Source organism: Bison bison, unplaced genomic scaffold (assembly GCF_000754665.1).
Source record: "Bison bison bison isolate TAMUID 2011002044 unplaced genomic scaffold, Bison_UMD1.0 scf7180017864500, whole genome shotgun sequence".
Classification (NCBI taxonomy): Eukaryota; Metazoa; Chordata; class Mammalia; order Artiodactyla; family Bovidae; genus Bison; species Bison bison.
Window position 1 is genome coordinate 6,695,498 of NW_011495059.1, and position 13,684 is coordinate 6,709,181.

A 13,684-nucleotide genomic window follows, 5' to 3' on the forward strand; every position below is an offset into this window, starting at 1 on the left:
CGGCCCAGGGGGATGGTATGGGGAGGGGGGAGGGAGGAGGGTTCAGGATGGGGAGCACGTGTATACCTGAAATTAAAAAAAAAAAAAAAATAGAATCCTCTACTTTGGCCCTTGGGTGCTCTGCTGAGCAAACAGCTTCACAACTCATACAGGGCTCACAACCAGAGCCAACTTTGCTATTACAAAGCTCAATCCAGAGAGGCACTGACAGGACTTCCATTTGGAGAAAACCTGGAGTGGAAGGCTCAAGCAAAGTAGTCAAGAGCTTTGCTTAGCAATGCACCCCACTGAGATCACTTCCCCACAACCCCCCAGAGCATCTGGAGCACCCAGGTGCAGGGACAGAGACAGCGAGATGCACTTCCCGTCCTAGAGGGAAGCATACAGGCAAAGCTAAATTACAACGGAGCAGGCTGCTGCCTTGGTGGAGGGAGGGACAAAGTGATACAGAAGCACAGCAGGAGGATCAGGGACCCAAGTCGGCAGCGCTTGGATGGGGAGGGAAATGGGTAGCAGGAGGGCTTAGGCAGGCCTCCAGTTTAGGGAGAGGCAGGACCTGAGCAACCACTCCATGCTATAATCTGTTTTCATAGGTAATTACTTTGCAATCTTCATCAACATCAACTAGATAATTCCCTCTTCACTTCTCACTCTCTTACGGACTCATTTTATCTGTAAATGTGCTTTTAAAATCATCATCTCACCTAAATGTCCATAAACAGGAGACTAGTTAAATAAATAATGGGATATTCACGTACACTTTTAATTACTCTGGAGCAATTAAAGAGAACACGGTAGGTATCTATGGACAGATAGGAGATATATCTCCTACTTTTGAATACACAATCACCGATTGGCAGAATTATATTTAACATCACCTGTCACTGAGTTCTGGCCACCGGTTGAATTATGGCAGGGGAGCGTGGAGGTGGGGAGTAGTGGGAGGCCATGAAGCTGAACAGACCCCAAGGGGTAAGCTGGGAGGCTCTACTTTGTAACAAAAGCAAAGAATGTAACTTTATAGAATGATTGTTTTTGTGTAAATAAGAAAGAATGTGCATACATTCAATGATATGGGCATTCTTCTTTTTCAAAGTAAATACAGTTAACTGTTACTAAAGGAGAGGGACTGGATCAAAGGAATGAGAGAAGGCTTTTATATTTCATTACATACTTTCTTACACTTTGAATTTTTAAACTACATGCATAGTCCACTATTTTTTTTTTTTAAATAGGGCTTACCTGAGCAATGACACTGTGTGACAAATACTTTCTTCTTTATAAACAGTTTTGTATTAAAAAGTACCACCCAATAAATATAATTAAAAAAAATTGCTCTCCCTTTCAACAGATGGATAAATACAAACAGATGTTTAAAGATATGTATAAGGTTCCTCAATGTATCCTAATTATAGTGATAAAGAAGCCATCAACTTGCGGGTTTTTACTTAGAATCCTGACTATAAGCTTTCAATAATAACATGGTCACTAAGGCCTGCTAATCAAGATTCAACTGTGTGTTCGTTCGGAAGACTTAAAAGCATTCACAGCAGAGACATGGAATAATGAGGGCAGACTGCAGTGAGCTCCAGTCCTTCTGGGATCGCTCTCAGCCCTAATTTTAAAAGGCCCCCCAAGTTACAGCTTCCTGTGCTGCACAGAAACCATAGGGCTGCTCTTAAATAGGGAACAATTTGAAACAAGTCCTTCTGCCCCTAAAATCTTAACTGCAAATGGGTCTCTGGAAACATTTAAAAGAAAAGCTTTTTTATGCTACTCTCTTAGAGCAAACTGAGAAATAAAAATCACGGTAACTTTTTTCAAAGCCCTGTTGTAAAGAGTTCAGAGGAGGATCCCTGTCGATTAGCTGCTCCTTCTCCTTCCTTCAAACTAACACTGCAGGATTCATTTTTTTTATAATAGGAAAGGGACTTGTTTAGCCACTTTAAATGCCACTAAGCCTGCTTTACAGTGAATCAACCAGTCCTTCCTTTGCCTGTGCTGCACGCCACATACACCTCAAAGTTTTAATGCCAGGAAATGCAGTCTTTCTGCTGAGAGTAATAGCCTCCCTGTTTAGCTCATTACTGTCAAAAATAATGGTGCATTAGGGGCAATTAATGCTAATGACAGCTTCTAAAACCCATGCTTCCCCTGACAGCAAGTCTAATGTCAATGAGTGCTATTACAGGCCTTCCACACCAAACCACTCTTAATGCACTCTGACCAATGTCAAGCATCTCTCAGGAGAGTAAACAGGACCTGCTGACCCGCTCTGAGGTTCTAAGTGTGACTACTACTGAAATTACAAAGTAAAGTTGCATATGTGACAGAGCATGCACGTGCGTGCACACACACACACACACGCATAAAGCTTAATAAAATGAAGAGGAAGAGAGGAGATTTGTAAGACTTAATCACTGAAAAGAAAAAGGACAGCAGTGGCCTCAATGGGAGCTTATTATCTTTGCACGAGTAACAGAGCTATAAGGCATTTCTGCTATTCTGTACTTATTTAATTTTTCCAGCAACCACAGAAATACTTGCACAAACACCAAATTTGATGTTACAAAAGGTCAAGCTGTTCCAACAATCAAGATAGTTAGGTACTGGTATGAGGATAAAAGTATAGATTAATGGAATAGAACCGCAAGTCTAGAAATTAACTTTATATTTACAGTCAATTGGTTTTTGACAAGGATGCCAAGACAAATCAACAGAGAAAGAACAGTCTTTTCAACAAACGGTGCTGGAACAACTGCTCATTTACATGTAAAAGGATGCTGGATCCCTACCTCACACCACACAGAAAAATTAATTAAAAATGGATCAGAAACTTAAATGTAAAAGCTAAAATTATAAAATTCTTATAAGAAAACATAGGAGTAAATCTTCATGATCTTGGATAAGGCAACAGTTGATTAGATATGGCACTTAAGTCAGTGCTTCTTTCAGTGAAAGAAACAATTAAAAATATTGGGGCTATTAAAATTAAAACCTTTTGCGCATCAGAAGACAACATTGAGAAAGGGAAAAGACAGCCTACAGATGGTGAGAAGATATCTGCGAATCATATGTCTGACAAAGAACCTGTATTAAGAATATACACAGAACTCATAGCTCAGGAATATAAAAAGACAGTGGAGTAACAAAAGGAAATAAGAGCTATATAGATTCAGTTCAGTTCTGTCGCTCAGTCGTGTCCAACTCTTTGCGACCCCATGAATCACAGCACGCCAGGCCTCCCTGTCCATCACCAACTCCTGGAGTTCACTCAGACTCACGTCCATCGAGTCAGTGATGCCATCCGGCCATCTCATCCTCTGTCGTCCCCTTCTCCTCCTGCCCTCAATCCCTCCCAGCATCAGAGTCTTTTCCAATGAGCAGGAAGGAAGAAATAAAAAGACAAATTTTTAATGGGGAAAACATCTGAATAGACATTTCTCCAAAAAAGATATACAAATAACCAATTAGCACATAAAAAGATGTTCAACATCATTAGATATCAGAAAAATGCAAATCAAATCATAAGATACCACTTCACACCCACCTAGGAGGGTCAAAATGAAAAAGACAGAAAATAACAAGAGTTGGTGAGGATGCAGAGAAATTGGAATGCTTATACATTATTGGTGGGAATGTAAAGTGGTACAGCTTCTTTGAGAAACAGTGCCCGTTCCTCAAGAAGTTAAACGTACAGTTATCACATGACTCAGTACTTCCATTCCTAGGCATAAACCTAGAAGAATTGAAAACAGGTGTTCAAAAAAAACCTGTAGATGAACATTAACAGCAGCATCATTTATAATATCCAAAACGTGGAAATTTCCCCACATGTCCATCAACTGATGAACGGATTAAAAAATGCAGTATATCCACACAAGGGACTATTCAATTATTTAGCCATTAAAAGGAATAAAGTACTGATACATGCTACACCATGAATGAACCTTAAAAATATTATGCTAAGTTAAAAACACAAGAAGCAAGATATTGTATTATTCCAGTTATATGAAATGTCCCAGACAGGCAAACCACAGAAATACAAAGTAGATCAGTAATTGCCAGGACAGAGAGGAGGATATATTCTTATAGAACAAGGAGTGTCTACAAATAGACACAGGGTTGCTTTTTGGGGTGACAAAAATGCTGTGGAATTAGATGGTACTGATAGCCACACAACTCTAGACATACTAAAGATGCTGAATTATACACTTCTAAAGGGTAATTTTCTGGTATATCCTCAATAAAACTTGTTTCAAAGAAAAAAGAAAGCTGCTTTGTACAGAATAAAAGGCTCACCCCTAAAAAGATGAATTACCACAGTTCTAAGGGTCTTGGAATGCGGGAAAACATCTTTAATCTTCAGACCACTCCATCCTTTTCTTCTCTTAAGTGGTCTGAGATGGAAGCTAAGCACTGAAAAAACAAGAGTTGGTCTCTGCCCATAGGGAGCACCCAGCTCAATGAAAAAGCAAAACTTACAAGCAAACAATGGTAATACAATGCAGTAAAAACAATTATGGACACAATATAAAATACCATAGCAACAAAAATAAGCCAAGTAGACTGAAGCCCTAAATATAAGGGGAAAATAACTTAAAAACTCTTGGAAGAAAATACTAGAAAATACTTTTTGGATCTTGGAGCAATGTAGAATTTTTTAAAGACACAAAAAATACAAACAATCTAGGGGGGAAAAAAAGACTTTTAAATTAGGCTTCACTGAAATTAATTTCTGGGCATCAAAAGATGCCATAAAGCAACACTAAGGAATTATATCTGATGCTTATAACTAAGGATTTACTAATACATACTGCTTCAGAATATATGCAGCACCTAAAAAGAAAATCAGTAACTAAAAGACTAACAAACCAAAAGAAAAAGACAAAAGATACATGGCAATTCAGACAAGAAACCTAAATGGCCAATAAACACAAGAAAATATGCTCAATCTTACAAGTAACCAAAGACAAACATTAAAACAACAACATACCAGTTCATATTTAACAGATTATCAAAACTCATCATACCAGGTACTGATAAGAATATGAAGAAAACAGCAATTTGGCAAAACATAAGAAAGCTGGAAGATGAACATATCCTATGATCCCACAACTTCACTCCAGATAAATAAAACATGCATGAAAAAATGTACTAAGGTGTTCACAGCAGCACTGTCTGTACCAGTGAAAGTCTAAGTGCCCAACAACAGAAAATGAATTAATAAATCCAATGCATTCACAAAAGGAAGACAATTTTATGAAAATTATTTATATTTATGCATAGCTCTAAGTTTGACATGCATAAATATGGCTGTCATAAAATTAATATTGAATGAAAACAAGCAAATTGCAAAAGGATGCATATAATGAAGCATATAAATCTGGGGAAGATGCAAATCAATGCACTATACTGCTTAAAATGTAAAAACTGGCGTTGGAATATACACTTCAAATGTGGGCAAAGAGGAAAGAAAAAGTGAAGAATATACAGAGAGCTTAAGTTCAATCTATAGGGTTTTATTACTTACCAAAATAAAACAAAATGAAGGAGAGGGGTTTCCCTGGTGGTCCAGTGGTAAAGAATCCACCCGCCAATGCAGGAAACACAGGTTCGATCCCTGCTCCAGGAAGATCCCGCATGCAACCAAGCTGTGCGCCACAGTTCCTGAACCTGTGCTCCTGAGCCCAGGAGCTACAACTACTGAGCCCATGTGCAGCAACTACTGAAACCCGGGTGCCCTAGAGCCCATGCTCCACAAGAGAAGCCACCGCAGTGAGAAGCCTGCCTACCACAGCTCGACGGTATCCCCACTCTCTTCGACTACAGAAAGCCTACACACAGCAATACATACCCAGCACAGCCAAAAATAAAATAAATAAACAAAACAAAGGAGAAAATATAGCAAAATGTTTGGGTTTGAGGGAGACAAATAGCTGGTAGGTATATACCAATGACACTATTCTCTATTCTTCTCTATTTTTGAAATAGTCTAAACTGAAAAAATAAAAATAAAATTCTAAGGGAGCACTGAAGGAGCAACATTTGAATTAGACCTTACAGGATAAGTACTTCAGCAAGGGAGGGGAAGAACATTCCCCATGGAGGAAACAGATGCCCAAGTGCATGTGCAGGTGGAGTATAGATGAGGACCAGTATGCAGTCAAGAGCAGCTAGAGCTGAGCGGATGAGGATGTAACCACAATGAAGGATGCCCATGTGCCCTGCGTGGGGGGCCTTCAAAAGGCACACCGAGGCGTCTAGACCTTATTCATATGCAATAGGGAACCAAAGAAATGTTTAACCACAGGAACACTGTGATTTTTATTATTCTACTGGTGTTTATGGCGCTTATGAAGTGGAAGGGGGCAGAGACGGAAGACAATGAAACTTGCTGGAAACTACCTACCTATTTACTTGGGATCTACCCAAGTGGGACCAAAGAACAAAGGAATCACGGAAAAGCCATTGAAAGGTGGACTCAACAGGGCTTGGTGACTGACTGAAGTCAGAAGTGGAAAGGAAGAGAGAGATTAAGAATGGCCGTGATGCATGGGTATGGCACTTAAATTGGGTATATCAGTATCAAGATTGTACAGGTAGAAGGAAGGTTTCAAGCAAAAAAAAAAAAAAAGGTTTGCCTTTCAATGAGTTCAGCTACAAATAACAAAAATAAGGCAGGAAACTAAAAGTGAAAGAATCTGACTTTTAAAGGTTAAGGCTACAGTCCATGGGTCGCTATGAGTTGGACACGACTGAGCGACTTCACTTTCACTTTTTCACTTTCATGCATTGGAGAAGGAAATGGCAACCCACTCCAGTGTTCTTGCCTGGAGAATCCCAGGGACGGGGGAGCCTGGTGGGGTGCCATCTATGGGGTCGCACAGAGTCAGACATGACTGAAGCAACTTAGCAGCAGCCGCAGCAGCACACACTACAATACTTTCTATCCAAATCTGTGTTAGTGAATGAACTAGGATCAGATGTCTCCTGCCTAAAAAGATCAGACATGAGGGAGAGAAAAGGCAGAGCGATTAGAGTTCCAGAAAACATCCTCCTTTCTACCGAACTTTTAATCTAAATGCTGAATCTATGTTAAGTAATGGCCCGCTTTTAAAAAGGTCAAACTTTCTAGCTTTGTGTCCTTTCATTAAAGAAAAGTGACACAAGGCCAACCGGAGGAGCTCTCCAAAGGCTGAATCTGGGATAAAATGAGCAAAAAATAAATGATGACAGTAACGGATTATAAAATATACAGTAAAATAAGAATCCATGAGTAACTAAATACAGGGAGAGGTGGACAGCGTTTTCTTACAGTGAAATTCCAAGTAATAAATGTAGACGGAATGAAAGAGAAAAATCACCTTTTGGCATACACCATATTAATAACTCTTGTAGGCAAAATCGTCAGGGTATGTACAGTCTCAAAATATCACTATCTACAGTCTCAAAATATCACTTCAGCAGACACTTAATTACAAAGCAGAAAAAACAGCAACTTTACAATAGAGAAACCTAGTAGATGCCACCTTAACCAGGAGATGAAGGTTAACATCACCAGCAATGAGACACACCAACAGCATATACTTCCTAACAGGACACACTGGGAAGGAACATTGCTTTTAGAGTATTTTTGCATGACCTGAATTTAATTATGAGGAAACAGCAGACAAACCCAAAGTAAGGAACACTGTACAAACTAACTGGCCAGTACTTTTCAAAAGTGTCAAGGTCACAAAAGACAAAATACCCTAACTGGAGGAGGGTAAAGGGTCATGGCAACTGAAGGAATATGTGATCCCAGGTTGAATCTGGGACCAGAAAAGGGACATTAGTAAGATACCTAGTGGAATCTGAATTAAGTCTACACAGATCAGTTAATAGTATTGTATTAGTGTTAATTTTCACATATTGAAATTATATTAGTTATATAAAGTATACATTTGGGGCAGCTGGATAAGGGGTATACAGGAATTCTGCATACCATTTTCGCAATTTAAGACAGAAATGATTTCAAAATGAGAAAGTTTAATTAACAAAGAAAAGTCAGTGGAAAATGACATCTGAATAGTGAAGAAAACAGCTGTCGCAAATAGCATATATGTAACTATTGAAAAGGCACTGTAACACCACAAGTTCCCCTGACCCAACAGAATGTGGGACAGTGTGGCCAAGGAGATGCAACAAAGACAGTGGCAGAAACATGAAGAAATGACAGCTCCAAGGACAAAGTAATACTATGAACAGGCCGGCAGGTATAGCCGCACACAGGTCTCAGCCTCTGAGCTAGCTCAATACTCACCAGGGCACGTAACTACACCAGCACTGTGGAAGGGATTCACCAAGCACAGACAGGCTAGAGGTTTTGGACAAATTACTTTACCCCTCATCAGTGAAAGGAAAAGAACTCCACGCATCTGTTAGGACTGTTGTAAGAATAAAATAATACAAGCAAAAGCACAGAGAACTGTGCTGTGTATGTCACATGCTTTCATGCTGATGACCCTCAGGCAGAATCAGAAAGGTTAAACCGTGTCTCATAGTTCAAGAAAGTAGGAAAATGTGTAATTCATCTTCAATAAACTTTTATCCAAAAAGATAAAAATGAAAACCACAGTGCCTGGAGGGGCAAACGTCAATTAGCTGAGAAAACCACTAATGTGAAATAACTCATTCTCACAAAGCATCAGATAAATGAGGCAGAGCTTTCCACCCTTAAAACCACTTGGATTTTCAACACAACTCAAGACAGCTAAACATCTGAAACACAGTTCATTAGGAAGGATTACCGATTTTCTTTTGTATTTCACCCACACAGCCTCGCTGTGCTGCTACAGGTCACTTGATGCTTTTGGTCCCCTTAATTAGCACCAAGCCCATCTGTAAATCTATCAAGGCCAACCATAGAAAACATCTTAAGAATATTTATATCTCAGGGGAATTAGAGATGATTTTAATTTTCTCTACTTCCTAAATTTTATGTTAAGAGAGTAAGGCTAAGTTACAATGCAAAATGAATAACTGACAAATCCAGCTGCCTATGATCAAGTTCTTGGCTGAGTCTGTCAAAGAGCATAGTTCAGACCTACCTCTCTTAACATATTCATTTTAACTGGGTCATAAGAGAGGTCAACACATGTAAATGGTTAATGCCATGTGCCTGTATGGTCATTCCCTTGGGTGTATTAACACGGCAATGGGGATGACAAGAAAGCACTTACCTCTACAGTATTTGCAATGTAACGGTTGTCACCTTCAACTTTGACAGAGAAGTCATAATAACCACTGGAAAATTTGACATTCATGAAGTTTAGCTCAAAAACATCCCTGTTAGGAACGACAGTGGGGTTAGCAACAACTTGCACAGGAAAATCACAAACGGACACAACAAACAGGCTGCAAAGTGCAGCATTCCAGGGATGCACCACTTTTTTTTACTTTTCCACTTCCCACCCATCTTGGGCCACCTCCTGTTCAATCACGTATTATTATGAGGGGCAAACTTCAAAACCACCACCTAAAATGACCTTCTCTTTCAAGTCTCTAAAGTCTTCTTTTTCTATTCCCTACCCACCCCTCCTCCCAGCTCCTAAAAATCCCACCTTCTTCAGGTAAGTCTTCCACAATTACATTTTTTTTTTAAAAGTGGAAATGTTCAAAGAGATTGGTGTAGGGTAGTATAATTGTAGGTAATTTTCTGCATTAATTCTACTTTCCTGTGCTTTTTGAATTTCCTAAAAAGGGCATATCTTACTTTAACTTACTAATTCAAAACTTAAAAGTTTCCTACAAAAACTAACCCTTAATTTTTTTTTTAATTACCTAACAATAACACGCAGCCATTGAAGATAAGACTACGGAAGTATATTAAGCCTATGGGGGAAATGTTCCTGACACATTGTTATTAATAAAGCATAATCCTAAATGTAGGTAACTTTGGTTTTATGATCTGGGTTATACTGGCTGCAGGCTAACTTTTCAAAACAAGTATGTCAGCGCTCTGCAGAGATGTGCTCAGGACTTACCCGATGAGGGTGAATGATGTCTTCTGAAGGACTGTAGCTCTGGAAGCAACAGATTTCGCATGTTCTAGTTTAACAGTAGCCTGAGTCAAAGGCTGGGACAGAACGTTGGTGACCTGCAACTGGAAATACATTTCAAAATTATCTGTAGCCACAGAAGCTGAGGGGGTACAGATTTTTGCTTCTAGGGGTGGAAGCTTTATCCACAGGGAGTGAGCTCTGCTGAGGGAGAATCATTTCATTTCAAGAACAGTCTCTAACCTGTGGCCTACTATCTCTGAAGGATCAAACAGAGGAAAACACAATTAGTTCGGAATGACATAGATTACAGAATGTTAGGGGTGGGGGAGATCTTAAAGATGATTTTACCCAATGATCTCATTTTTCAGGTAAGGAAACCAAAGTCTAGGGAAAGACAATGACTGGCTTCAGATCACACAGTTAACATTTCCTTCTCTCTGATCCCCTGATCTTCCCACTCTACTGCTCTACTATAGTACTTAAAAAAGAAAAATTATTAGCAAGAAAAATACTTTATGACGGTATGGGCAATGAGAAAACTGAAGAAATATGGATAATGTTAGTAACAGTCATTTGTTAAAAGTCGACTATTTGCCAGACACCAGGCTAAGCACTTGTATCTATCCTACCACCAATCGTCTGAGACAGCTGGTATAATCTTCACTTTACAGATGAAGAAACTGAGGCCACAAGAGGATATGGGGCAACCGAAGGCCACACAGCTAAGGACTGAAACCCCAGGCTATCTAGCTTCAAAAGCCAGTACTGTTTCTACTTTGCTTTCTTAGCTCCCCTGATTCATGGTGAACTATATTACCCAGGTGAGTTCTCACCCCAGTCTTTGCTGAGGGGAGGTGACACTTAAGTAGGAGCACAAGAGGCAACTCGAGTCTGGGGCACTTCTCCTGGAGAGTATCTGAAGGGCCCTGCAAAGCACAAGAACTGATGGGACAGGTGGACAGTCCTATGTGAATGCGTGTATTTAGATATCAACAAGATGCTAATTTCTTATGCAGATTTTAGCTGCTCACTGGTTTCCAAACAATAGCAACAAATGCCTCATTGGAATGGAAACTCTTAAGCTGTGTGCATTTTGTTCTGCTCAGACAGTTAACATACACAACAGTCCTTGCTTACTGCTGAGGGGACAGAGTGCTATGTTATGAAGAAGTGGAAAGATACACTGTCGGCTCCAAGGAATAAGAGACCTGACACTGATCTTAACAATGTTAAAGAAAGCTATCTTAAAATAATGGATTTAGAAAGTCTGGGTATAGGAAAATACATTTTAAGAAGTAAGACTTCTCTATACATCTGGACTTACGAATCCATAAATGCAGTTTTCCAGCACTTCACTGAAAGCTGTACTACTTCAAATACTCAAAAAAAAAAAAAAAAAAATCCTGTGACTAGTTCATTGAGTCCCCATTTGCTCATTTAAGAGATTATGTCCTATCTCCAATGATAATGGGGGTTACCACTGGCTGTGTAGATTTCTGGAAGCCCAACACTGGAAATGGCGATCAGAGCAGCACTCTGGGGACATGGAAGTCATACCCGCAGGATAGCCTGTTCCTGAGTGTAGGAAGGAGAGCCCTCGGGCACAACCACAACGGGCACATGGTAGCGATTCTCAGAGAGCGCAGCGGCAGCAGAGGCCACACTGAAGGCTTCAGAGAGTGACTCAAAGTTCTTCTTGCTGAAGATGGCGTTCATGAGCTGGATGACCTGATCCTGCAAGAAAAGGCGAACACAGCTTGAGATCTTCCTCAGTCAGGCAGGGGGGACAGCCACCCATCCCTGTCCACCAGGGCTCAGTCATTCCTCCTCTGTTTCCAAGTGTTCACGAGAAGTCATTCAGCCACTAACCAATTTGGTAGGGGTGGGGGAAGCAAATATTCTGCATTTAAGCGTAAAACTTGAATTTGGTTGGTTTTTTGAATCTTCTAGTACAAACTGAAAGGGATGCATTTCTTTGTCAACCATTTACGAATGCTTGCTGTACAAATGTAAGGAACTTCTAGACAACTACTGAGATATAAAAGTTACTATATTATACCTATCGCAGTACCCATTTGTTCCAAGTCTATGTGTGCCAGGCACTGTTACAGGTGTATTAACTCAGATCATGACAAATAGCCTGAGAAGACTGCTCTCAATCCTTTCCAAATAAGGAAACTGAGGCTAAAGGAAGTTAATTAACTCTTACAAGTTAAGACAGAAAGAAAAAGAGAAGGACCAAAATTCACATGTAGGTCTGTTTGTCTCCGAAGTCCTTTCATAATAAAATATGTCCTTTCCTGTTTCCCCTCACCCTCCCAGCTTAGCTCCCCTCCTACCCAACCCACCTCCACACAGGATGCTGGGACTAAGTAGGTGTTTACAAGACCAAACTGCACAGCCAAAATGTACATTAGAAAGAAACTAAAATAACCCTCCATTAAGAACTAATGGGCTGCTTAGAGAAGAGGACTGAAAGCAATTTTTTAAAAAAGTAGAACCTAAAAGGCATTATTAAAATTCTAGAGGTTGTTTGCTTAAGAGGAAACATTTTCCATTTCAATCAGTTTTGTTTTTTAAAATCTACCATCTAACAAAAGAGCTCCCCTTGTTCCCGACAGTGTTATTCACAGTCGACATGAAATAATTTTCTTTAATTGTACCAATTACATTTTCCATCACTAAGCTGTTGACATGTTAAAATGGGGGACTGTTCACCAGAATGGTTATATCAAAAGCAGTAACAGCAAAATTATCCCAGCCAAATATCTGGTTGGTAGAAGTCTGGGAATAAAGCAAAACAAAGTTTAAGTTGTTTAATGCAGAATATCACCAATTCATCAACTGCACTGTGTACAGGAAAATCTCTAAATGATTTGTACCATAAGACCCACGTTCTTGCACTTTCACCTATAATGGAAATTTAATAAGGGTGTGGTGTCTCGAGACCTCTAAAAACTTAGGATGAAGGAGAAGACAACATAAAAATGCTAACACGTGACTAAATTATCAGATCATAGCCTCCAGAGAAAATACAAAATTAACTCAAATTACTCGAGAAAGGTAATTATTTACTGTTTAGTTGAAACTCGGCACACAACTCACAATGCATTCCTAACACACAAAAGAAGTGGAAATTCTAACTGGGGACCCAAATCTTTCCTCCTCAAATTAAAACAGCAGCAGCTTGTATTTGAAGTCCTTGAGATCAAGGGTTGGTCACCTTCTTACAAACAAGGGGTATCAAGAGGGTCCCACTCTCAAGACTTCCCACACACATTTCCACTAAAGGTTCCTTCAGGTTAACAAGCTCCTTTTGAAAAAAGAAAGAAAAGAATTAACTCTTGGTGGATGTCTGGTAGACACATGCCTCTCAGTGAACTATGTCAATCAGCACAGATTAGCTCTGATTGAGCCACTGCCGAGGGTCGGAGGGAGAGAGAACAGGCAATTCTGACATATAGGGTGCTTCTCAAGAGAAAAAGGATATGCACGGGCCACCAGCGTGGAAAGAATTCATGAGACAAGCACTTAGGAGTGCTGGGGAGGACAGGGAGGGGGACAGAGAAAAATGCACTTGGCCTCTGCACCACTGTCTCATGACAAAACCATATTCCATTTAAAACAAGTGTAGCAAT

The 13,684-nt window shown here is 39.8% G+C and overlaps 1 protein-coding gene across 2 annotated transcripts in view; it reads right to left on the reverse strand.

Annotated features, from left to right (window-relative positions):
* The window catches only part of RPN2 (ribophorin II), a 54,255-nt gene that overhangs the window by 20,067 nt on the left and 20,504 nt on the right, over positions 1–13,684 (reverse strand). For both annotated transcript variants that reach the window (XM_010829193.1, XM_010829192.1), the window contains exons 7-9: positions 11,604–11,780; positions 10,029–10,147; positions 9,225–9,330 (exon numbers count right to left, since the gene is read on the reverse strand). In XM_010829193.1, coding sequence (XP_010827495.1) covers positions 9,225–9,330; positions 10,029–10,147; positions 11,604–11,780 — 402 coding nt within the window. The remainder of the gene's footprint in view (positions 1–9,224; positions 9,331–10,028; positions 10,148–11,603; positions 11,781–13,684) is intronic.